Here is a 26,423-nt window from a genome sequence, read left to right on the forward strand (position 1 = left end):
ATCAGCCAAGGCCTTCAATCGTCTCCACTGCCCCAGGCTTGGGGGTCGGGGTGTTATGAGTGGATAATTTGTAGAGTCAGCTATTGATTGATGTCTTAAATTCCTCCACTTGTCATTGCACAGCAGAACGTCCAGCTGGACTGGAAAAGTTTCCTCAGGATGCACACTTTGGCTGCCTTTGACAAAGAATTTCCTTTTGAAAAAAAAAAAAAGTCCTATGCATTTAGAGTTCATACCACAAAATCTCAACATTTACATTAAGTAACTTCTTTATCTTTTCAGTGCTGTGGTGATTTTGAAACTATTCCAAGAAACACTGAATGTGAGGCAGGAATACAACCTGTAGATGACATCAGTTAATCAGAGGGCACCAGTCACATTCTCCTTCATATATCGCAGCAATTTAGAGTCACCAATCCACTTAAAATTGTGTTTTTCTGAGGATAAAAAACTGGACGACCAGGCTGAAACTCACATGGACAAGGAGAACATGTAAAACTTCACAAAAGCAGTAACCCAAGCTGAGGATTGAGCCAGGGAGCCCAGAGCATTATGGTGACAATGCTACCCTCCACTGTGCCACCCATGAAAAACTAAATTCCTACTATTATGATGATTGTTCTCAGCATTACCATATAAATCCATCAAACCAATGTGTAGCACTTATTTAGTATGTTTTTTCATTGAACAAAACTTTTCTTTCAAAATGCGAAACTTTTGACGTGTGTGTGTGTGTGTGTGTGTGTGTGTGTGTGTGTGTGTGTGTGTGTGTGTGTGTGTGTGTGTGTGTGTAAATTCAGACTCCTGCATGAAAGACAACACAAAGGCACCCTCTGCATAACAACCCGCCTGAAGCCACCAGTACTATCCCCATTGCACACATTTCTATTAATATGCCCTCTAGTTTTAGAATGACCTGTCTCGTCATTCACCAACTGTCCCAAGGAGCTGGCTTTTTTCTCAGATTTGGAAGACCAGTCCCTATTAGAGATGCACAAACTTCACTTGCTGAACCAGAACTCATGCTTAGAAAGTGACTCACAGATGTGCCTGAGCCAGAACAGGGGCATGTATCTGACGGTTCTTTCCCCTTTTTTTCTCTCTCTTGTGAAGACACACTCAACCCCTCACTAACAGTCCTAATACTGACAGCACACAATACTCAAATGGTCCACTGTCGAGCTGTTGTAAAGCTATGAGAAGTTGCTTCGAAAATCGGAGAGGAGACTGTTGAGAGGCGGAAGTGGGGGTGAGTTGCCTCTCTTCATGTTTGGCTGGAGCTGATCCAGAATCAGATTTATGAGAGGCAGCTGCTGAGCTCTTGACAGACAGACGAGTGCAGGGATTCCTGTGTTGCTGCTGCCGCTGCACAGAAGACAGCCAGGCTGCGTGTCAGTGCACAGCACAGTAGCAAAGGTAAGCAACGTTTGCTTTATTCTCTTCTTCTTTCACTTATTGTGGCTATAAAATCCTACATTGCCTGGTTTACCTTGTGTGACAGTGCTTTGCTGAAAATGATACCTTCTTAGATTTCTTTTCTGAGTACCTATAGGAAGCATGTGTTTAATTATAACTAGTGTTTAAATGTTCATTTGGTATTTAGTTTCCTTCTTTCTTTGGGAAACTTTGCTACCATCAATGTAGAAATGTGTATTTTTGGATTAAAGTATTGTGGACTTTTTCCTTGAGTGCCCAAATCTCTAGACATTGTTTTAAACACTTTCTATGTTCGTTTCTTTTAACATTAGAAGAAAAGTCTAAATGCCTATTTTTAGCAGCTTGTGGCATTACAGTGTAGTGGAGTTATGCAGACATGATTAGACCAAGGGGGGTTAAAACATGTACAGTTTCTTCTCTGATGGTTTGTATCCTCCAAAAACTCGATATGGACGAGAGCAATTTAAACCTCCACAAGCCTTCATGCTACTTCATCATGTCAGGCTTTTACACCACAAGGAGCCTGGAATCTTAGTTAATGTTAGGACTCAGTGGTTTCAGAAAACAGTATGTAGTGGGTGATACAGTGTTCTCGTCTTGGCAGCTATGATGGAGTTAAGGGAAAAACAGACTGCACATGAGTAGGAAATGTTAATGGAATAATATGATTGGGAGTTAAAAACGAAGAACTATTAGCAATGTTATCTTCAGGTTCTCAATAAATATTTGGTTAATGTGGATTTGATCTGTTTGCCTATACAAGGGGTGTCTCCTTCTATTAAGCTCTAAGGAACAAATGGAAAAAGTGAGAAGTCCAAAACAAAGCAATGTTTGGATAAGTTGCCATGGAAAGGTTGGTTTTAAATTTGTAGGTTCAACTCCTGCCTCAATTTTTTTCACATACAGTGCATTCATTTCAGACTTTAGTACACTTTTTCATGCTTATTATAAATGTTTACAATTGTTATATGATACTGAGGAAGGCAATTTTCTAGGTTGACTGGGTTGTTCATAACAGAAGGTCCACCCCCTGAGGAGATCCTTTTTGTGTGTTGTGAAATAGAAAGTATTTATCATTGCCGGGTATGTAAAGCATGTGTGACAGATCCTAAGGAGAGCCTGGATCCTGGTTAGGGGAGATATTTCATATCCAGCAGGCCAGATAAATTTGTTTTTCTTGTTGCTTAGAATAGCCAGAAATAAGTTTTTGTGCTCATTTTATTGATCACACTTATTGTTCCCTCTAAAAAATCTCTACTAGCTCTAAAACTGGGAAGGGGGGAAGTTGACTGCAAACATTTAGCTTGTTAAGAACCTATTTCTGATATGGAGAAAGACTGATAAAGCATTTGTTCCTGTCACAAGAGAATTATGGGTTCACATTTTAAAAGCTGGTGGTGAAAAATGTGTTTACTGAGATTTGCAGAAAGAAGGCAACTTTCCAAAAGTTTCCACAAAATCTTAAGTAAATTGTAAAAACAACTAAAAGCAACACTTTTGAATTTTTGGACTAAGCAAGTTGCCAGTAATTAAAAAAGCTCTCCTTCAGATCTTAAAATATTCTTACTTTTAGTTCATATGAAAACAACATATGGGCCATTTCATTTACTCATGAAATCTTAATAGAAAGAGTGCATTTCTGAATAGAGCATTATTTTTGCTTGACATGAAATGTAATTAGATTTACTACATATTGATGTATTTCATAACACACACAATTTTGCTGTTTGAATTAGGGCACATATTTCACTGCTGACAATTGCCCAATATTTTTCCTGTCATATCTGCTATATAAAATTCATATTAAAAACATTAACACTGCAAACTTTATGTATTTTGGACATCAATGTTTTATTTCTTTAATAAAATGTATTAGATAGGTCAACATATTCTGTTGTAACCTTATTTGTAATACAATACTCATATCGACTGTAGTTGGATAGACATTAGGAACATGCCTTTGCTTGTTATCTTTTAAAAGGATAAAGCTGCAGACATTAGGTCATATCATTATTTCTGAGGTAAAATACTGGAAGGGATAATTAATCTTAAAGCAAAGACATTACTGGTCTGTCAGATATATACGGTGTGGTGCTTCTTCTCCCATTTTTATTGTGAGAAATTAGAGCCAGTGAGTCAGTAGGGTAAGTTTATTTATTAAAACCTATGTCGTCCTCCATGCTTTGGGTCAAATCGCAGGGAGGCATCATAAATATAGAATCTAAATTTACACTCCACAAACAGGCAGTTGTCGCAGCTCACGTGACAGCAAAATTAGAAGCTAGAGAAAACTAGCAGAGTAAGTAGGAATATCTCTATGCACAATGACGATCTCTAGTGTGCACAATGACGTCTACTATTAAGAATATATATATTGTGCACACGTTGCATCTCCTAAACCAAATAAACTAAGCTCCTCACTGTCTTTGAAGAAACCAAAATGATTATATAATATATATGACTGTACATATGCGATTCGGAACTCATGGCTTTCGGCGGGAATCTGCAGCGGGACCGAATGTTCAGGAACATCAGGAATAACATTTTAAACTATGTATTTGGTCAAATAATGTACACTATTACGTTTATAAAGAACTTAACACCAAATATTCAGTTGTATATCACTTGATTGCAAATTCTGCCTCAATGTAAAAACCTACTGACATCACCAAATTGTTATATTCTTCTTTGTGATGTTTTTCGAGAATAGTACTGCAGTCTCCTTCAGTTTTGCTTGTATTGGGGGTTTGTCCCTCCATTCTTCTCTTCAGGAAGTGAACTGCTGTTGAAATAGGCTAAGGGCTGGTGAATGACTTGGTTAACTTCAAACGTGTTACATTTTCTCCTAATAAAGTGTGTATATTTCTTCATTATCCTGCTATACAACCTTGTGATCAGATTCAATTAAATTCTCTGTAATCTGGCAGACATAATGTTTTTGTAGACTTTTGAATTCATCCTGCTGTAGCATTATGATTTACATTATTTATAAAGATTAGAGAGCATGTTTTATAAGCGTCTATGACACTTCCCCCACATTGTAAGTTAAAAAGACATAGAATCTAATTGACACTGGCACACTGTTAGAAATATTGAGAGAATACAGAAAATTTAAGGATTCTTTGGTTAATCCTTTAGGGGAGCCCTAATAAGTTGCATGATCTGTTGAATCATGGTTCATGGTTTCTCCAGGTTACTTCAGATAACAAAAATAGAAGTCCTGCCATGCTACTTGGAACCTACCTTTCTTTCAGAGATGCATTTTCAATCCTAAGATTTCATTCATTAAGTCCAAATAGCCCAGAGACATCTAACTAGTCAAACAAGTTGTGTTAGATTAGGGTCATTTGTCTGAATATAATCCACAACATATAAATGTTATGTGTAAAGTATAAAATATATCAGGGCATGTGGTTACAGGACTAATTAAAATGTATTAATTAAATTAATTAATTAATGAATATAAAATGAAGGGGTATGCCCCAAAGAGAAATGGATTTTGCACTTTGTGAAGGTTTGTGCTCCTCTGCAGAGTGAGTGTTATAGAAACAACATTGCAAACACTGCAGGTGTAACTAAATATAAGTTCATTATTTGCAATTAACAGATAAAGTGCACTTAACAAATATGAAAAGAAAGCATATTTTTTCAAATGTTTTAAATTGTTTCATTTATTCTTAGTAACTGCCTGGTCAGTTGTTAGAATATATTGTGGGCAGGTACACAGAAATACAGTCATCCTTTTTTTTGTTGAGACCAATTGTGAATTGAAATGATGCATCCCAGGATGAAGAATTATCAGAGCCAAAATTCAAATGCAGACACAGTTACAGACGGATATCTGGAGAGTTAATAGGTGCAGCTACAGATCATGGCATTGCAGCACACTGCTACTACACACATGCATGGCCACACAAATACATAAATTCTTTTTTACATAAATGTTTCTCTGCAGATGGTTCGTGAACAATACATCAGCACTACAGATGAGTCTAGTGTTGCTGTTGCAGACTCCATATATAAGATTGGCATCTATGGTTGGAGGAAACGTTGCCTATATCTGTTTGTCCTGCTTCTAATCATCATCCTGGTGGTGAATTTTGGCCTGACAATCTGGATCCTAAGGGTGATGTGGTTCAATACGGTAAAAAAAAAATTAATTTCTTTGTACAAGTGTATGTCTATACTACAAGTTTATCTAAGTGGCATTTCAAACCACACTTTAAGCAAAGAGATGCTCATACATTTAAAATGCTAAGCAGCCATAATAGGAGGTTATTTAATGTTTTGCAGGATGGCATGGGATACCTCCAGGTCACAGAAGACGGGGTGAGGTTGGAGGGAGAGTCTGAGTTTCTTTTCCCAGTTTATGCGGAAGAGATTGACTCCAGAGAGGTATCATATAGGCTGTCTTCCTGCACACATTGTTGACAAAAATGTACATGATGAGATGATATGCTAAATAGAAACATGCACTACAGGGTTCTACATTTTGGGCTGTAACAGGAAGTAGCCATGTTCAATATTCATTGTTTGTTAGTCTGAGAGGTGTTTCTACGTGATTAATGGTTGTGTTTGATGTGTGCAGACATTTGCTGCTGATAATTTCTGTTAGCGAAAGGGGATTTTGGGTAAATGTCCAAAAAATGTGAAGGCGGAATTATCCAGAGACTTTTCATGAATGGAATGTGGTGTATATGGCATATGGTGGCATTTCTTTACACAGAAAGGGGATTATGTACATCCTTTAATCTCACCTCTTTCCCTCTCTGCTCACGTCACTGGCTTTAGAAAAGAGTTTATGGCTTGTAGCAGCTGGGAACATTTATTGTTTGTTCCTGTGGCTAACAGGCTATGGTTTCAGCATGTTCTGTTTATCTTTGAGCACACACTTAATTAAAATTTAAGAGTTTGCCCTTTGGGAAGCCAGACAGTCTCACAACTATCAATGGAATTAAAACTGTTCCAGTTTCCTCAAATTATATGAACGTGTCTGTTAATTTATGCATGCAAATAATTCACTCAGTTTAACTGTGTTTCTCTAATGAAATTCCTCTTAGTTGCGCAGGACCTTTTACACACGATTCACCTCTTCAAATAAATGTCAGTTACCAAAATTCAAACTAATGCTACTGCTTTCTTTTAGCACTCAGCCCTGCTGATGCACTCCACTGATAATGTGACTCTGAACGCCCGCAATGAGAATGGAGATGTAACTGGAAGTGTGTCTGTAGGTATGAAAGTGTCTACTTTTTGTACTACTTTTTTTTTTTACACTGACTGAAAAGTCAGTAGCTATTTTTGGTCTAATTAATAATACATTAATGCAATGAAAATATTTTTAATTAATGATAGATTACAATGCAGATTATTATTATTATTATTATTATTATTATTATTTTATTTTTTTTATTATTATTTATTTATTTTTTTTATCATCATCATCATTATGCATTGTGTTTTTCAATATGCAGTCAATGAATTGAAAATGTTATTTGTTAAGTTAATGTTTTGTTTAATGAACTTCAATCCTAAAATTCAAATCCATGAACAGATACAGTGTAATTTATACTGTTACATTTTAAAATCAGCTGTGGACCCACATACTGGGTATTGTGGTTTTATGGTTTGCCTGGTTTATCTTACAGGTCCAGGACAGGCCAAGGCATTTGGGAAACATTTTAATGTCAGCTCAAGTGACAAGACTCTGTTTTATGCTGATGGAAAGGAAGCGGTTGTGGGAACAGGGAAACTAAGAGTTACAGGTACTTTTGGTCATTTGATTATACACAAATTTGAAGGCCATCTTTAAATGCAAACTAAGATGGGAATCAATTATAATGAGATTGAACACACAATCCCCATCATCATCATCATCATCATCATCATCATCATCATCATCATCATCATCATCATTATCATTACAATCAGCACTGATCACCCAATAATGCCCAAACTACTGAAAACAGTATACTTTATTAAAAAAAGGTGCTGTGGTGCTGGTGAGGTTCATGAGGTTCATGAGGTTCTGACCTCTATCTTTTGCTACTCATCCCAAAATCAAAACAGTGTGTTATGCATATTTATAACTGACTTATTAAAACATTACGGTTATAGAATACAGTTTAATAATACATTGATAATGTTATATACAACCATATATGCAATACTACCAAAAGTATTTGTCTCTTACATGCTAGCATTTTGTCTGCATTTAATTTCTCCAATGAAAACACATATTTTGAGAAAGGGCTCTCTTTAGTAGATTCTTACACATAGTACTTTGTCCCAGATGTAATTTGCTGTAACATTCTGGAGCTCAGAAATGTTTAATTTTAGCTTAGAAATCATATGAATTAAATAAAAATATATGTAATAGTTCCCGTGGGCTCACCACCTGCAGGAGGGACCGTAAGGGACGGTGCTGTGAGGATTGGGCAGCAGTCGAAGGCGGGGGCCTGCTTAGACTGCTGCCCCCACGACCCGAATTACGGATAAGCGGGAGAAAATGAGTGAATGAATGAATATATGTAATTGTCATCTTAAGTTATAAGTTAATGTCAATCAAAACGTATCGGTTTTGGTCATTTTTTTCAACCAACAGTGCCTGTGACTTCCCATCGCATGCTAAATCATATCCAACCATATCCATCATATCCACATTTTCCAAACAGGAATTCACAGATTTCTTTTAGACGCTGAGGAAAATAATCTATGTAAAAAATAAACATAATTTATTATTGTTTTTATTTTTGCTGATAATATAAAAAATGTTTAATTGACTGGATTTACATTGATATTGCACACATTTCTAGATCTTCTGTTCTCGTCTTCTCATTGTTCAGTCTGAGTTGACAGGAACCCTTACTGTGTGACAATCAGTGAATAGTGACTCAGACAGATTTATAATTATGGGGTCACTCTTTGCATGTCCAACTCTTGTCTGGCATGAAAAGTCACTGAGATTAAGCTGGCATCCAGCTGATACATAACAAGATTCACACCAACGGCTATACTCTATTATACTGACCATCATATACTGTCCTTATGTGCTAATCCATGTTAAGGCCAATGCAGTGACTGTTCCTCACATAAAAAATAGCATCACTGGGTTGTTTTGTTTTTCTTTCCTAGCTTCAATCAGTCATGTTCACACAACAAACAAGCCAGTGGAAAGACTGCAGGCTTTAACAATATCCATCTTATAGTTCATGACAAATTGTTGCACTGAAATATGCATCAATACCATATTACCTTCCAGTAAACCTTGAGCTAGTTAGACTTTTATTCTTACTACATAACTTCAATAGCAGATTAAAGTTGTGAGCATGCCAACGACTCTAAACAGGCACACATCTCACATATTTGATCAATCACATATTATTAGTGTCCAATGCAATATACACATGAGAGATAAGAGAAGCAACAATGGTTCTGTGTTTAGAAGCAAGCTTAAAAATACTGTCAAGATCTCACTGAGGAAAGATTGCAATCCTTAAAATCAGACCTAATCATAATATTTTTTATGATATATTTATATCTGTTCTTCATTTTGAGTCCAAAGTCTCACCAGACCTTAATTAATTTCAAGAATCTCAAGAATACTAGAAATGATGCAAAAAATACACCCTGGACACCAAACGCATACAAACACTGACACACTCAGTAAAGTCAAATTAGGGTCCAAATAACCTACTTATATATACCACTACACATCTCCAGGGTCCCTTTGATCCTGAGATCCAGACAATGTCTGTACATTTTAACAAAAGGTTACAATAAAATATTACTGACTGAATTGAAATCGGAATTAATCTATGAAGCATTACTACAAATTCTGAAAACATATATAAACTTCTATGTGCAGTCCCAGCTTATTATTAAGTTATACACTTTACCCTGTATTATTCAGTTAACACAGTAAAAGAGAAGTTAGAATGACAGAATTCGGTCATTAAAATGGCAGAGATCTTGCAAAATAATGCAAAATAGCTCAAATAGAGCTCAAATAGCTCAGGTTAAACAAGTGCAGTTCCTTTAAGCACCTGGGTTTTTCTAATGTAATGTATATATGTATGTGTATTCATATAATATATATATATATATATATATATATATATATATATATATATATATATATATATATATATATATATATATATATATATATATATATATATATATGCATCCTACTGTAAGAAGCTATTTTCACAGCACACTGTTTTGTTGTTTAGGTCCTCAAGGTGCACTGTTTGAGCACTCTGTTGAGACTCCAATGGTCAAAGCCGAGCCCCTGAAAGACCTTAGGTGAGTGTGGGACAACTGACTGAAATTTGAGCAACCTTGCACACAAGAGAAAGTAGAAATTAAAAGTAGGAGGAATTTTAAAGTAATGTTTGCTGTTTGTACAAGTTTCTGGCATTCTAAATTGCTTACTTTTTAGAATAGCTTTATTTAGGGTTTCCAGGAGGGTAATAGTTATTTGTGGTATATTATGACTAACAGCCTTTATGAGTCATCTGGAAGTTATCTAAGCTGAAGGATTTTTTTTTCTTTAAAAGAACACCTAACCTACATGCATTAATACATTAAAGCTATTGACGATCAGTAGGATTCTAATATGCCCAATATATTTTTAGTTTTTTTTGGATCAATAAAAAAAAAAAAAAAAAAGAATATTAATATATTCATGTAATAGCTCTCTATTTTCTATGAAACCATGATGCATGCTGATGTATGGCATATACTTGGTATTTATTCAAGGACTTGATGCCACCTTGTGTTTGAAACTTGCATTAATATTTCCTTGAACGTTTGCTGTTTCTTCAAGGTTGGAGTCTCCAACAAGGTCTTTGAGCATGGAAGCCCCCAGAGGTGTTTACATCAAAGCTTTGGCTGGAAATATAGATGCTGAATCAAGTCTGGATGTTATTTTGCAGTCAACCGAGGGTCTTGTAAGTGTACAGTGAGTGTACCACTCACGCATTTAGACCAGTTATTCTAACAGCAAATATTTCAAATAAGTTGCTATATTCATTCATTCATTCATTCATTCATTCATTCATTCATTTTCTCCCGCTTATCCGTAATTCGGGTCGTGGGGGCAGCAGTCTAAGCAGGCCCCCGCCTTCGACTGCTGCCCAATCCTCACAGCACCGTCCCTTACGGTCCCTCCTGCAGGTGGTGAGCCCACGGGAAGGTGCTATATTCATATATATTCTAATTTAATGGGTTCAGCCTGATTTACTGGTCCAGCAATAATAAAGAGGTCGTGTGTAAATTGAATATGAACTTGGGCAAAAACAATAATTTTTTGAGTATAGTGATGTACACTAATATAATTAGCACAGTGGTGGCTCAGTGGGGTGGATTACAGCTCTAAGAGTACCATCTCATGGCTGACCTTGTGGTCTGACCCTAGATTTCAAATGAGCGGGGAAATACAAATAATTTATTTTTTGTTGCATCAAATTATTAAGATTCTATTTATATTTATGATATGTACAGCAAAAAACATTGTGCATTCTTTTGAAATTTTATAGCCCAAATTTCCTCATGCATTATATTATTTTACACAACACCTTGAGTGAAAAGTAGAAATATTCAAATGAATATTTTTATTACATTTATTAATTTAATGTTTTCTAACATTTGTTATGTCCCCTCAAGCTTGCATAGACTTTACAAGTTAGTGAAAAACATAATAATCCATTTTAGGTTGTTGTCTATGCTCTGCTTCAATAAAGGTGATTAGGCATGAGGAAAATCTGACTTTTGGTAAACAGAAGTTAACATGGCCATTATAGAATAAAATATTAAAATATTGTATGTTGACTTTCTGTGTTTTAAGTAATTAAACATGTGAAAACCTCATGTTTACTTCTCTATTGCAGCTGGTTTTAGATGCTGAAACCATTCGTCTTCCTAAGTTACCGACAGGTGAAGCAGGATCACCAGGTGGCTCTCAGGGGCTGTACAACATGTTTGAAGTGTGTGTGTGTCCCAGTGGCAAGCTGTTCCTCTCCAAAGCTGGGCTCTCCTCTACCTGCAGTGAAAGCCAAGAGTGCTGAAGTCCAGAGCATCTGTGAACTGCTACTCATGAGATAATAATTTGGTGAGGGATTTTCTGCTGAATTGCCTGCAAAGATCTTTTGTTGCAGAATTCTCACATAGGGTGCAAAAAAGCACAATTTTCACAACCAGTCACAAGAGGAAAAAAGTAACATTATTCTTTAGGTGGTGAGAGTTTGAGCCTGAGTACATTATGTACCTGAAATGCATAAATTTTAATGTCACAAAAATTTGCAATACCATTGTTTGTGAGTGGTAATTATTTTACATTCTTATTGTCTTTTTCTCTGTTTTACCAAACTAGGCTGGGCAAAAGGGGGCTGGTCACAGCGTACATCCTATGCAATATGATTTTTTAGTGCAATACGCAAAACTTGTGTAGTAAATATGATTACTGTTAAGGAGCAACAGCAAAACTATTGTAAGGTGTGTAAACAAAACATGAATCTGTCCAGCTTGCTTAAATGATTTAATGATTTTACAACAAAAATTATTTGTTAAGATTTAAATAAACTAATATCAGCAAAAGTGTATGAAAAAATGAAGATGGTCCAAGTAAATCCAGCCACAATGTGTCTCTGGTTGAGTAATCTTTTATATGTATTTGTGAGGAATTTTTTTTTTTTTGTGTGTGTACCAAAAAAAAACAAATGTGATGTTTTTTGTGTAAATAAAGAATTGATTTTCTTCCTGGTTGCCTCAGATATAGCAGTCATATAATATAAAATATATGAATAATTAAAGTATGGAAAATCATTACCATAGTGTTAAAATGTTCTGGGGTAAAATTTGAAGATGCAATTTCCCCCAAAATCATCATTATTGAAAATAAAATAACATTCTTTATGGGTTCGCTATGGTTTTATCTAATATTTAAAGGTAATTTACTAATTTTAACAGAAGATGGTTCTACTTGAGACCCCACAGAAAGCAAAAGATTAACATTGTGTTTCAAGTTCTAAATTTTACAATTTTAAAGTTAAACTTTTATGGGCAAAACAGACCCCAATGCAAGTTCATTGGGGTATACATGATGACACACAGGCACAAGCTAAACTTTTTATGTACTTATCAATCTGAGGAATGTCTAAAATCATAATTTTTGCCATAATTCAGGTAGTAATTAATAAAGCATTGTACAGATTTCTCTCTTCATGTGTTCATATTTTAGGACAATGACTCAATCATTTAACAACCACAATGTAAGATGTTATCTAGCTTTTTATTCAATACTGGCAATAATATCCATAGTTCTTTTTTGGATTGTTTTTAAATAACTACATTTGTTTCTATGTATTAGCTGTAAAATGAACACAGTTAGTACTGTGTACATACACATTTTTATGGTACATCTATAGCATGGTTTAATATTTATAGAGAAATTTAACTGATAGATTGATTTAGGTAGTAAAGCTGACAGCATGGAAACTTTAAGCCTGATATTCCTAAAGCCTATGTTATGTTTTACAGTCCATTGACAGGACGACTGCATGACAGTACACACACATGTGGGGTGATGTGAAATTTATTAGCTCTATAGCACTGTTGATAAGAGATACACTGTATGACAGATTATACATTGATAGAGTTAAAAAATCTGTTGTATCTGTGATTGATTCCAAACAAACAGAGCTGTAATAAGGCATGAAATCGGTATGAAAGTAAAAAAAAAAAGAAGTCATCAACAAAATGCATGTGGATGCGGTTTCCAGTGTTTTAGTTGCAATGGTCTTTCATGAAAATATAGCCTAAATTAAAACCAAAAGACAAATCTCTAGATTTATAACCGTTGTTTCACAGTGTGTGAGAAGAATAAAGACAAAAACAATAACAGTGTACTCAAAGACAGCAAAAAACTATAGTTCCCCAATCCATACCAAACTCCATTCATGATTTTAAAGTGCATATCACTAACATCATACAAGTTGCCACTTGTAACAAACACTGGGGGGTATAATGGAAAGTGGATCTTTCAGTCAGCACTTGTCCTGGTAGCAAATACAACGTACTTGAAGCAATTTATTTACGTCATGCAATCATATGCTCTTACTATTTATTAGCTGGCAAAATACATTAACAGTCATGTATAGCGAGATACAAAGGAGTTTTTGCCTACACTAAACTTAGTATGATTGAATTATTATATTGAATTATATCTTGATTTTGAAATTAAGCTTTTTTTCAAGTGTTTACTTGAACTGCTTTAGGGCAACCAATTTTTTACTGTTTAAAAAACCCATCAGATCACTAATGAAGACTGACTGACATGTTGAAGTATTTGGAATGCAGAAATCATTTAAGAATACTATGATACAACTCTAGGAAAAATAAGTAAATAAAACAATCGCATGGCAAAAAAACAATTGTTTTTATTTTTTTTTAACCATAGCCTTACAAGAAAGTTCTTGCAGTAATAACGGACTAACAGAGTAGGTTTATTTTAGTCTGGTTAAAACGAAAAGGTGCGCTTTCATTTTTCATAGACTGGATTATCTGTCTATTAAGAAATTCTTCCATCAGCTGCTATACACAATATGGTAGTTTCTATATTGCATCTAAAAAAAATGACAAAGCTACAACACATATTTATATATACCCCAGAGTTCAGAGGACAAGTAGGCCAGTTTTTGCATTGTTAAACGGAAACACTCCATGTGTGCATCTCTGCTCAATTGAACTTCAGCATTCACATGAGTGCTTCTTACACAATTTAGTGCAGTGCGAATCACATGCAAATTACAGGCCATTACAGTCAACTAAATGACTGCACCAAGAAAAATACTTTGATATAAAACATGAAGTAAAAAAGCAGCATATTCTTGTTTGTTTCTGTACATAAGGTGAACACAAACTTTATAGTAAAAATAAAAATATTGCTATGCCTTTTAGCGTTATATACACTTGCATGTCAGAAAGTTTCACACTAAAAATGAAGTTACAGAAACAGAAATGTTTTCAGGCTCAGGCATTTGTCTGGACATATACAAGCAACTGTTTGCAATAAACATGGGAATTTAGCACCATTTATGGTACTGTGCATAATGGTCAGAAGGTCAGACACTTTTGCTTGAAATATTCTTATTGCACAAGGCCACCATTTGTGTTGTTTTTCTTGATTTAACTGTTGGGTATTTTTTCTGATGTGTCATATTTTTTGTTGCACAAAGGCTTCTAGTTTGACAATTATTCGAGCTGTACATTCCATTACTCTCATTGCAACTTCTGAAGTGTACCTATCGTTAGGAATCTGAGGAAAGGGCAAGAGGTCAGGATAGCGGGTTCGGAGGCTATCAACACCGTAACCTTCCAAGACGTTGACATCCTTAACCAGTCCAGCTAATTTAGTATTGTACTCTTCCACCTTCTGTGCCAGAGCTGTGGGTTTCACATCTTTGTCTGATTTTCCTCTGACTGCATAGTCTGCAGCAATTAATGCTAATTTGGTGGCCAGATAGCACTTGAAGCACACCCACTCATTTGCATTTTTATGAAGATCATTTCTTGCAGCTGAAAAGTTTGCTCTTGCTTGCCTTAGCCATCTTCTTGCCTCCATGGGGTTTCCAACTGATTTAAATGATGGTGGCACAAAGAAACGACTTGAATGCGATGTTCCTGAATAACTTGCAAATTGATCTCTAAAGTGGTGCCTTTCAAATTTATGGCTTGTTGCTTCTTGGTTCCATGAGGTGTAAAACCTTTGAAAAGAGAATTTATCTGAATGGAAACGAGTTGACGATGCAGAGAACGTTCTCCTTGATGTTCTGTCTGCAGTCTGCTCTGCGTGTGCTTGCTTCTCCATCCTGCTGATCTCATTTTGTAAGTGCTTAAAGACCTCTGTGGCTATCTCAAGGTTTTCGGCATTCTTGTCTGGGTGCCACTTCAGATACAACCTTCGAATAATCTTCTTTCTCTCAGTTTCAGGAAGCTTCCAAGCCTGTTCTACAACTGAAGTAACTTCTTTCAAAATTTCAGGTAATGCATTGAGCTTAATCTTTTTAGGAGACATTTTTTTTTGTGGTGGTATGTGATTTTTCTTGCCATGAAAAATAGGTGGTGGCATTCTGGAGCCTGTGGAGGAACTCTCTGATGGGCTTGTTGGGGTTGCTGGTGCACCATCTCGATTGTTGGTGCTGTCATCTTGTCTGGAAAATTTATATAGATCAAGGGAGCTTACAATTTTGTATTCACTATATCCAATGTCAATTTGAAAGCATTTACCAAGAAAACCTGGGTTCTCATCCTCTTCTCTTTCTACTTCTTGAACAATAATAGCATATGTGTATGTTGGCTGATAGGAGCCTAAAATATCTCCTCCTTCAGAGTCAACTAGGTAGCCCACATACTCCCCAGGATAGAAAACATTCATTGGGTCCATTAACAGCAAATGAAGTATTTCTGCAGGTATTGGCGTCCCAGGAAGTGGAAGCTCAAGCTTTGAAGGCTCGGTTGAGTCATACTTTACACCAAGATTGTCTAGCTTTTCTGTGATTCTGTAAATGTCATTGCAACCCAGCATAGCAATAAGATAAGAAGTGTCCGAAATCAGGTTGTCCGTAGCAGACTTGAGGGTCATTGCAAGAGCAAGAAGAAAATTTATATCTTTGCTATCTGAATGTTGAATGTAGAGGTGGATAACTGACGGACCATATCGTTTCAAAAAGGCCAAAGTTTCGCTCCGGCTGTGTGGAATAGGACTGCAGCCTTTAACTCGCAATGTTGTCTGTAGTTTCTCAAAACAAGATACCTTCAATCCCTCACAAAGTGCTTTGCAGAGCCGAATGGCTTTATCCTCATTGACCATGTATGCATTGTCATTCTCATGCTTCATTATTCTTATTAGCCCTGTGATGAACTGCTCAGAGGAAAGAAGGAGCTGAAGCCTACCCTGAAGTGAGCAGAGGGCTCCAAACTGGCACATTTTTTGAGATGTTTCATCGAGTTGTTCCTCTAAGATACTACTCAAAAGTCTGGGCCTCAATTTCTGTGGAAGTAACATAATAAGCTTAGTGTGGAAAGCATGGTCTTTGCCAAGGTAACACTGGCTCATGTCAACAAGCATTTGTACTCCAACGTTACCCTGTATTCTGCTCTTATAATGTGGTGCATCATCGAAGACTAAACTGTTTGACTTGGCAAGCCGACCATCATGACTTGGTAGATAAAAGGTTAAATCTCGGAGAGTCTCTAGATCTTTGCGAATCTGTACTGGGTCATTCTGGAGACTTTTGAAGAGTCCAGAAACTGCTCTTTTTACTGTTCTCATTTCATTAGGGTCAAGCTGCTTACCTTCCGAATTTCTGTATATGCGATACAAAACTTCAACATATTGTTTTGTTGATACAATGTCCTCCGTGCCCAATAATTTGAACAGCTGGTGAAAGGTACCAAGTTCAAGTGGAAGTTTGTATAAATATGGCTTAAAATCTGATTCATTGTCCAGATTTATTACAACTTCCTCTGCTTTCAGAAGTTTCCAGCCCTCTTCTACCATAACAAATGCGACCCCTCGCAAGTGGTAATGAAATTCCCGTTTATCTGCATTAAGGAATTCATAGGTTCTCCTTAATACTTTATTCCTTGTTTTGACAGTGTCATCATCCACATTTGTGATACTGCAGATGTTTTTGCAGTTGCTAATGACCTTTTCCAAGGGTGGATCTGTATTTACATTTAACATAGTCAAAATCTGTTCAAGCTGCTCTTGGCCTGAAAGAGTGCTTCCCTCTTGGTCTTTTATGGTTGTCGGAGTAGCCTTTTCTGGTAGAATTGGGCAAGATGTCCAAAGTAATTGCATGATGTCAGTTTGTTTAAATTTTGGGTTAACCTGAGACCCACTGAAACGAATTAAAGGAAGAGTGCTATTAATTTCTTGGTGTTGAGGATGAAGTCTGACAAGTTCTGCTGGTGCACATTCTGGACATAAAAATGAGATATTCGAGAGCTCCTTGAGAAACGCTCCCTCAAAAAGATCTGTTCTTTCGTTAAAAATGTGATTCAAGAGAACATCGACGATGGTCTGAACTTTTTCTTTAGACCAGTTCTCTGTCTGTGCCTTGATGCTGATTTCTTTCACAAACTGGAGAACTTGTTGTTGAGACACAATATGTTTTAAACCTATCTTGCGCAGGAATGTAATCCATGAAGGCAGGAGTGATGTTCCATTTTTTGGTCTCAATACTTGCTCAATTTTCTTGAAGAAGTCCATGGGGATGAAAGATTTTGGTGGAAGCATCACTTCAAACACTTTCACAGTTTGGTCATAAAAGGCTTTGGGAGGTTTTAGTCTGCTTGTTGAGTCATATATAAATGACAAATTTTCCAGTTTTTCATAGAGCTGATCTTTAATGGAGCAGGATTCCTCCATTGATAATAGCCTCTCCTTCAGGTAAATGAGGTGTTGTATTTTGGCATCATGGGAGAGAATGTCAAACTTCGGGAGGAGGTGCTTCAGATAGACTTCCAGGTCATCAATTGGACTGCACCCAAGAAAGGTATACAGTTCTTTCAGCTGTGGATTGTCAGCCAGAAAAGTTGAGGATGTCGTGTGTGCCCATTTTTCCATGTCAATTGATGGAATGCTTTTGGTCAGTATATAACAAGCTCCAAAGTTCGCAATGCTAATATGCTGTCCACTGACAGCTCTGTAACATGGTAGCAATATAAGACTTTGCACATCATCTTGACATAAATTTGTCAAATTTGAGTTAAAGTACAACAAGAGTGCTTCACAGTCCTTGTCAGTCAAGCTCCCTGCTTTAAAGGTTGATGTCTGAATCATGTACTCAAGTGATCTCAAAATGCTTGAAGGATTGTCGATATTTGCTGTGTACTGGGCCAGTAAATTCAGGATTAAACTCTCTTTTGCACACATTTTATTTACTGCTACTTGTAGGCATCCAGCTTTCATCAGGGTGTGGAAAACCTTTTCATTTTGTCCATTGGGGAAAATGGCAGCATACATTAGGCTGAAAGGTAACAAAGCATCATGTTCTGGCACAGTTAGCTTGTTGCTTGATACCATAAACTTGATCCCTGGCAGTAGGGCCCAATCTTTAAGGGTCTCTATAGCTGTCTCAAATTTTGGCTTAACCTCGATTGGGTCATCTTTGATGCCAATATTTTCACTGATGAATTGCCACACACTTTTCAGCCAAGATTCACTTGCATAGTTTTCCCTCCACTTCACAGGGACCCTGTTTCTGTACTCTCGTGGTAGGACAGATCCCAATAAATCTCCAAAGCTGCTTATGTCAAAAACCTTTGCCACTCCTGCTTTGAAGAGAATGTTGGCATATCTCATGTACAGTGTGTGCATGAATAATTCTGGCCTCGAAGAAACAAGTTCATGATGGCTTGTTAGGAATTTGGGGCGTTTTGAGTCGAACACTTGCAAGATGTTGTCCATTGTCAAAAGCAGCGGAAGCCCCTCAATTTTGATGTCATCCTCCTCGATTTCTTTGAAGCAGTAGTCCACCAATAGCTTCAGACTGTGAAAAAGCTTATAATTAGACTGTTGTAGTCGACATGGAAGTTTTCCAACTTGACAAGACGTGTCTGGATATGAAAAGGTCAGCAGGAAGCATCGGACATCCTCGGGTGTCACATAGCTGACTGGAATACCTGCATCTTCCAGGCAGAAGTAGAGGCTAGCTGTCTCATCACAGCTGTGGACTAAATTGAAGCCTACATCCAGAAGCATGGCCTTTAGCCTATAGACGTTTTCTGCCACTGATTTACGTGTGCTGATATTGTATTCTGTGTTTTTCAGGTGCTGCAACTCATCTTGTAGCAAGTTGTCAAAGAACGCTCTGCCTTTAGATGAGGTGGAAGTGTTCACCCAGGAAATGTATATTGCTGAGTGCATAATATCAGTGTTGTCCAAATGTGGTGCCCTAAGGACAGGCAAAAGTCTTTTCAGGTCTGCATGAATGCGGCGATAGATTGCTTTTACCAAACAGTACCAGTCTGGTTGAATGTCCAGTCTGTTTACAGGAAAGAAAAACAAGAACTTCCGCAACATATCTTTGACTTGGTGAACTGGTGTTCCTTGTAGAACTGTTACTGTGGGATCATGTCCAGGAAACAGCCGACGTTTCAGTTGAATTAGCAGCTCAACGTAAGCAGGGGCTATTAATGCCATCATTAGATTATTGTTCCAGTCACTCCTTACCCCAACTCCATTGTCATCCCTCCACAGGTTCCTTCTGGCAGAATCCAAGGCAAAATGCCCATTCACGTGAAAAGGTAGGCCTGTCTCCAAAGAAAGAGGAAGGAAACAGAAGGCTCTATGAGGCTTTTTATAATTGTGACTGGTACAAGCTGCCACACCACCTCGAGGAAAAAGGGTTATGTCCTCATTTTTGTGGGCTGACACTACACTTTTTGAAACTTTCTCCATCTCAGAAAATCCTGATCTATTGCAAACCAGCCAGGTTGTTGAGTTCCCATCTAAGTCTTCAATAACCATTGTGTATGTTATTTGTTGTACTGGGATTTGGCTCAGCTGCTTTTTCTTTGTCACACTGTCCACTACACTGGCATGAAATTGTTTACGCTTCAAACGATCACCATCTGTAATTTTTGCAGTGACTGAATACAGCGTTTTCAATTCTCCTGTCCGATATTCTACTTCACATATAGAGATTTTTTCCATGTGGTTCAAAAACATCAGTAGTTCTGCACCATCTGTGCGTAGTTTGTCCAGAAGATTTTGCACCATTCTGTCTGAAGCAGGTACTGAGCTAATCTCTGAAATCTTTGCCATTTCTACAGAGCGAATAGGAAACCGAAACATTGTGCTACGCTCCAGCTTGAAATGATTCCCCAAATATAAGCTCAGGACATCAGAAAATTGGGACCTAAAGTCAGAATCCAGATCTCTGAACATTCTTCCAGGACTAACAGTTGTTGCTCCAGGTGCATAACGTGCATGTGGATCAAAGATACAAAGGATGTCATTATTTGAAATGAAAGATGGGCAGTCAGTAATGTGATATACTGAATTGAATCCAATACCATACTGTCCGGTTTTGCCAGGGTTTGCCTCTTTTGTGCCTCGACCAAGATTCTGGATTCCTCTGACATCATCCTCTGTGAATGGTTGATTGTTGTATACACAAAGGGATGGACCTTGCATAGGCACCCATCTATCATCAAATATTCTGTCAGTTGGATGGGTCCTGGGATCAAATACAAAGTATATCTCTGTTGCTTTGGCATCATCTGCATTCTGAAGAAGTTCTTTCAGCATCTCTTTCTCTGATGGGTATGCATTAAGGATGCTCTTGATTCGGCTAGTCAGTTTCTCCTTTTGCCCAAACTCACTTCCAAGAGTGGTAAAACAGATATTCGAAGCATACCTTTCCAAGGCTTTGTGACGTTTTGGAACGGCACCCAATTTTACTGCTACCTCTCTTGGAATATCTCCATGACAATACTTTACAGTTGTATCTCTGACTTTTATCCAAGGGCAGTCATTGTAGCACAATGACCTGGATTGTTGCAAAGTGAGATTGCTATCAGGTAAAAGTATCTGTCCATAGTTGCTTTGGCAGAACTCCTGATTTTTATCTCGAATTAAACTCCATATTCCTTCACTGATGATTCTACGACATAATTGAAAGTTTTCCTCTGAGAGACATCTTCTGCCACATTCACTCTTGATAAGTTCTAGAACGGCTGAGAAGTTTTCAACAGTGAAGTTTGAAACAACCCCCACAGTTTCAAAAAGCTCACGGCAGCTGTTTCTATACTTGTTAGGAAGTTGGTAAAGATGTGGAGCAGAATCAAAATTTAAATGGAACGAAACTTTTGATGGGTTCACATATGTGTTCTCCACTAAAATAGAGCAAAATGTTTTCAGCTCCTTCTCAATTTCTTCCTCAGCATCTTTGGACTGCATCATTTCTTCATACAGATATTTGTAGCAAGCATTTGTTATGTTTTCTTGGTACAAAGTGACACCATCAAATGATTTTGATAGTTCTTTAAGCTGACTTATTACTAACCCAACAGATGGCCTTTTTATCAGTCCAAGATAGTCTTTCACAGCCAGAGACATGGGGCCACAGCCTTTAAAAGATGGAGAGCTCTCATTCAGGATGGGCTTCATCAAACATACAGTGTCCTGATGGTCTGTTGTGAAAAGTTCTGTTGCAGAAAACATTGTTGACTGGGGGAAATTATTTCCATACCAGGGGAGGGAAAAGCCAGCAGGCTTTGTTAAGAATGGAAGAAAACTGATGACTTGTAATTTTGCAGCATGTTCATTTGCCCATGGGTCTCTCATTTTTAACTTTTCGTCAATCAAGCTAAGCAGTATACTGCTTCGTTGGCAGGCGGCAGTATGATCAGCTTCATTAAGAGTCTTAACAGACTCAGCACGTTCGGTTAGGTCTTCCCAGGAAAGGTCATCCTTTACCATACCCAACAGTACTAGCTTTACCAAGCATACTGGATTCAAATAGTCTTTCACACCTCCTTCAGGGAATCGTCCATCGTCACTGTTGTACAGTTTAGCAACTCTTCCTTCTGGATGTATCAATCGAGATGGCAGTACAAGATTTTGTAATGGTCCTGAGCATGGAATACATGGGGTTTCTCTTAGGATACTTGCAAAATCCTCCAATTTTTCATTGAGGACATAATGCATCAGAGGGTCACGAAGGTCTTTGTCAATATCTTGAATATTGGGGAAAAAAACATCTGTGAAGAACTGTTTCTCTGAGAGAGTGTTCTCCATTAGTTTCCCTTTACAACCAGAATCATCAAAGCCTTCTTTGACCCAGTCTGGCAGTTCAACAGCACAGAGATTTTGGGAGCCACACGTTTTCAGATATGTCATGAAAATTTTAAAGGCAGCAGGTCCAACATCAGGTTTGCAGAGCAATGTGTCATCCAAGAACCTAACATACTTGATTGACACCCAGGTTTTCCCATCTGAGAACACTTTTGCATTGTCTTCATCTTGACCTTTTGCAATTTCCTGATATACTCCTTGGCAAATCAGATTAAAGTCATCATGCACAACTCCAGGATCAGGCCAAGCTGCGTAGTAGTGATATTTAAGGAGTTCCCCATTTTCTGACATGTTACGGAGCATATTAAGTGCAGCCATATATGCCTGCACAATCACATGTCTCATGAAAATTGAATTCCATTGTCCTTTTGTGTCTGTCTTCCATATTTCCTTCCTATTTGATGTAACTGCAAAACATCCATTTATGTGTACTGGTAGTCCGGTTTTTATTCTAAGAGGTAAATAACAGAACACCTCTCCAATTGGGCTTGCATTAATCCGCAATGTCCATTTTCTATTTTCTTCTTCGGAGAGCAGCACTGCTATACCCCCACATGGTACCAAACCTAGTCGCTTTCCACTTTCACCCAGAGAAAACTTTAGAGCTTCAGTCACATCCATACATGAAGAGATAAGCCAGGTTGTGGTTTCAACACCTTTTTGGGGAATTTCATCAGTAAGTCTCTTGGTTTGAGAGCCTTTAGCTGCCATCTCAAAGTATGCAGATGGATCCTCTTCTGAACCTCTGAAAAGGGGCGACTGTAGATCAAGGATGCGTCTGAACACATTGTGGTACTCCTCTACAACAATTCTGATGATGCAACCAGATTTAGGAGTGTCTGCAGGTACTTTGTTGGTGGATGAAACCTTTTTCATGACTTTGGCTGCAGACTTCAGAATACTGAGAGGACCATATGCTGATTTGGAAGACCAAACACTCTTGTTTATGGTTACTACATCCTGTGCAGAAGCCGGATTTGACTCCTCAGACTTCAAATACTTTAGGACCATAGTTCCAACATGCTGAGTAAAAAGAATCAGCCGATGGCCACAGATGCTGAACTCATCAACAAGCGAATATATATCAGTGGTGTTGTAGTACATACTGCTAATTTCACTTACTGCTGCTTCATGCTCTGTTCTGAACGGAAGTCTGAAGAGAGTTCCATCATACTTATAGGGGAACTCTTGCAACAGAGGAAGCTGGCAGTTGAAGACATGAAGGAAAGGCTTGAACTGGTTAGGGAATTTCCTCAGTCTTTTCTGCTGTTTACTCCAGTTGATTTTGATGCCTGGGTTGGATTTGTCCCTGATGTGTTTGCTAATGTGATTGATGTTTGGGTCAAACATAATCATAAATTCTCTGCTCATGATAATAGGTATGTCTGTCACATGATAAACAGAGTTGAATCCTAATCCAAACTTGCCTACTTTGTCTGCTTCACATCTTTTCATGGATCCCCCCAGTCTTGTTATATTGAGAAAGTCTGTGTCAGAGAAAACTGCATTGTTAAATGACCACAAAGAAGGACCATGACAGACAATCATTCCAGGGTCCAGCAGATTTTCTCGTATATCAAGATTCTTTCTCATGTCAATCAGAAAACTGCACTCAGTAGCATTTGCATCATCAGCATTTTGCAAAAGCTCTTTAAAGATATCTGCAACAGATGGATATTCCTCTAGAATGTTTTTTATTCTCACTGTTAGAGGTTCTCTCTGTCCTGATTGTTCAAACCCAAGATTCTCTGGGTTTATTAGTCTTGTGCTCAAACATGGAACTCTTAACCACTCTGCAGTTTTCATGGGAATATCATCATGTACAAGGATAATCGGCTCTGTGGTATCATCAAGCAAGTCATTCAAATCATCAACTTTGATATCACAGTATGCGCATTCATGAATCGGTTTCATGAGCAATTTGCTTGGATCTTTGTAGCAAAAGATTGGCACCTGCATGTCAGTATCCACTGCTATTTGATTGTTGTACAACCATCGTAAGATATTTATCAAGAGTAGGATATTATGTTTGCTTTCTTCTTTTGTCATTTCTTGTTCACTTCTGTCCTTGATTGTTTTAACCACTTCAAGCACATGGCTAGAGTGAATTTCATCAACAGAACCACAGAATTTAAAAAGTTTGTGAAACTTTGCAATGGTTTTTGGTAGTGAGTACAAGTACGGTTGTAGATCTAAGTCTGGGACAGGTTTTAGGACTGTGATGTCTGGGGACGCAAATGTTTTGCCAGTCCAAACCCAATCGAAGGACAGAGACTTAACTGCTTCTCTTGCATCCTCTAGGTGAGTTTGCATGAATCCATAAATTTCAAAAAGAATCTGCTGAAACTGATACCAATCCTCTGTGGTAAATACTTGGGATCTGTGCCAGTCATTTACTGCTTTTAAATGCTGGAGTACTTGGTCAACTTGGGGCTCCATGGACAACTTCAGGGCTTTTTTCATACCAGCAGATGTTCGTTCCACTAGTGTTACAGAAGAACCAACAAGCACTGCATGAGATATATTACACATATCACAGAGAGAGGAAATATAACAAGAATCTCCCTTCCAGATAAGAGATTTAGGATAATTTAAAGGCCTCTCCCTGCAGACTGGCACCCATTTAAATTTTTGGAGCGAGGCCTGTGTTTCTGGAGACTTCACTAACTTTGTTTGTTTGTTTAGGATAGTAAGTAGTGTTTTTGCTTTCTTTAGAATAGACTCCCATTCTGGATTAGGGCTTTTCTGTAACTCGTCAATTTTCTGGGCAACATGAAGTACATCTTTTTCAGTAAGCTGCACTTCATTTTTTAGCCCTATTTGTCTTAGAGAATGAAGAATATCAGGAGATGATGTGTAGGTGTCTGGTGGAAATCTTATCTTTTCCTCCATATAGAATAGCTCCTGTAGTATCTCCAGCTCAGGATCAAAAAAGTCCATTGCTGCAAGAGGTTTTCCAGAGGAGGAATGAATAAACTTAAGAGAGGAAAGGCAGGTAATCACTGCTTTATTTTCATTTTTGAGAAATGACAAATGGGTTAGGGTCCAGAGCATGATACTCTCCATTTCTTCTTTGGTGTAGAAACCTTTCTCAATGTCGTTAAGAATTACCTTCAGACATTCAGTACTTTTAACCTGTTCCACATTTAACAGACGAATGAGACGGATTGTTGACTCATCACTGCTGTCAACTACGTTTATGGATAGTTTAACATCTGGCGGATGCTTGGCAGTATGATGCAGTGCTCGAGCTCCTTTCAGAGAAGTAAAGGTTGGTGTGCCTTTGTCTGAAAATGTCCCTACTTTTACAAAGATGGGAAGCTCTTGAATTATGCGTTTCTCTTTTTCAGTGACATCTGGAAGACTAGCCAGAAAGTCTTTGAGGGCAAGCTTTTGTTTGTCAGGGAGGGATAAGACATAGCTAGCCAGTCTTTGGGATGAAACCCTGTCCATAATTTGTAACACAGTGCTTGGAGATAATGGATGGATATAATTTCTCAGGAGTGGGTGTTGCAAACAAGAATCCAAGTTTTGTAAGACAACTCCTCCAACTTGATGTATGACTTCCAGCAGGTCCTCAGAAAATGTGCTCTCTTCTTCATTCACAATAATGATAGGAGATGGAGTCTTGAGACGCAGGAGCTCCAAGGATTCCAAACTATCATTCAGTGGTATGCTTGGAATCAAAGGCATGTCTTCGAAAGAACTAAGGTCATCAGCAAAATGGATATACAGATGTTTCCAAACCATTTGCAGCCAAGATTTTAAAGGATGCTTTTTCTCTGTATCACCAGGGTACCACTGCACAGAAAAGTCTCTGGTAGGCCATGCAGTGTTAAGGACTTCTTTTATGAGACGTGCTGATCTTTCTGGGCTCAAAACTTGAACTTGAGTACAAGGCCTTCCTAAAAAAAGAAAAAAAGAAAAAAAAATTGTTGTTATTGAAACCTACTTCAGAAAACCCTGTAGAAAATAAAGCTTATTTGATCTTTATTTTCTGTGAATTTATGTGACTTGGAATTACATCAATTTTAACTGCATAATTTAAATAATCTCATGCTTATTCAAATTATTTAAAAGCATACTGACTAATTATCAATTCAGCATAATGTTTAAA

The 26,423-nt window shown here is 37.6% G+C and overlaps 2 protein-coding genes across 7 annotated transcripts in view; one reads left to right on the forward strand and one right to left on the reverse strand.

Annotated features, from left to right (window-relative positions):
* Positions 1–1,100: 1,100 nt before the first annotated feature.
* On the forward strand, positions 1,101–12,199 carry sgcg (sarcoglycan, gamma). 2 transcript variants are annotated; one of them, XM_083548468.1, is made up of 8 exons: positions 1,101–1,416; positions 5,393–5,581; positions 5,731–5,832; positions 6,584–6,671; positions 7,086–7,202; positions 9,672–9,744; positions 10,268–10,391; positions 11,331–12,199. In XM_083548468.1, exons 2-8 carry the CDS (start codon positions 5,393–5,395, stop codon positions 11,505–11,507), a joined length of 870 nt encoding a protein of 289 aa, XP_083404594.1. In that variant the 5' UTR covers positions 1,101–1,416; the 3' UTR covers positions 11,508–12,199. The 2 variants fall into 2 exon arrangements, with proteins under 2 accessions (XP_083404594.1, XP_083404595.1); XM_083548469.1 differs by lacking the exon at positions 1,101–1,416 and adding an exon at positions 2,504–2,594.
* An 818-nt stretch (positions 12,200–13,017) lies between these two features.
* The window catches only part of sacs (sacsin molecular chaperone), a 29,286-nt gene continuing 15,880 nt past the window's right edge, over positions 13,018–26,423 (reverse strand). For all 5 annotated transcript variants that reach the window (XM_083548341.1, XM_083548338.1, XM_083548342.1 and 2 more), the window contains one exon: positions 13,018–26,211. In XM_083548341.1, the coding sequence (XP_083404467.1) occupies positions 14,654–26,211 (11,558 nt within the window). In that variant the 3' untranslated portion in view covers positions 13,018–14,653. The remainder of the gene's footprint in view (positions 26,212–26,423) is intronic.

The sequence above is a fragment of the Silurus aristotelis genome (assembly GCF_946808225.1).
Source record: "Silurus aristotelis genome assembly, chromosome: 8".
NCBI classification, from domain to species: Eukaryota; Metazoa; Chordata; class Actinopteri; order Siluriformes; family Siluridae; genus Silurus; species Silurus aristotelis.

Coding starts and splice junctions, on each gene's coding strand:
- sgcg (XM_083548468.1), top strand. CDS start 5,393: ATGGTTCGTGAACAATACATCAGCACTACAGATGAGTCTAGTGTTGCT. Junction 5,582..5,730: donor GGGTGATGTGGTTCAATACG/GTAAAAAAAAAA, acceptor AATGTTTTGCAG/GATGGCATGGGATACCTCCA. Junction 5,833..6,583: donor AAGAGATTGACTCCAGAGAG/GTATCATATAGG, acceptor GCTTTCTTTTAG/CACTCAGCCCTGCTGATGCA.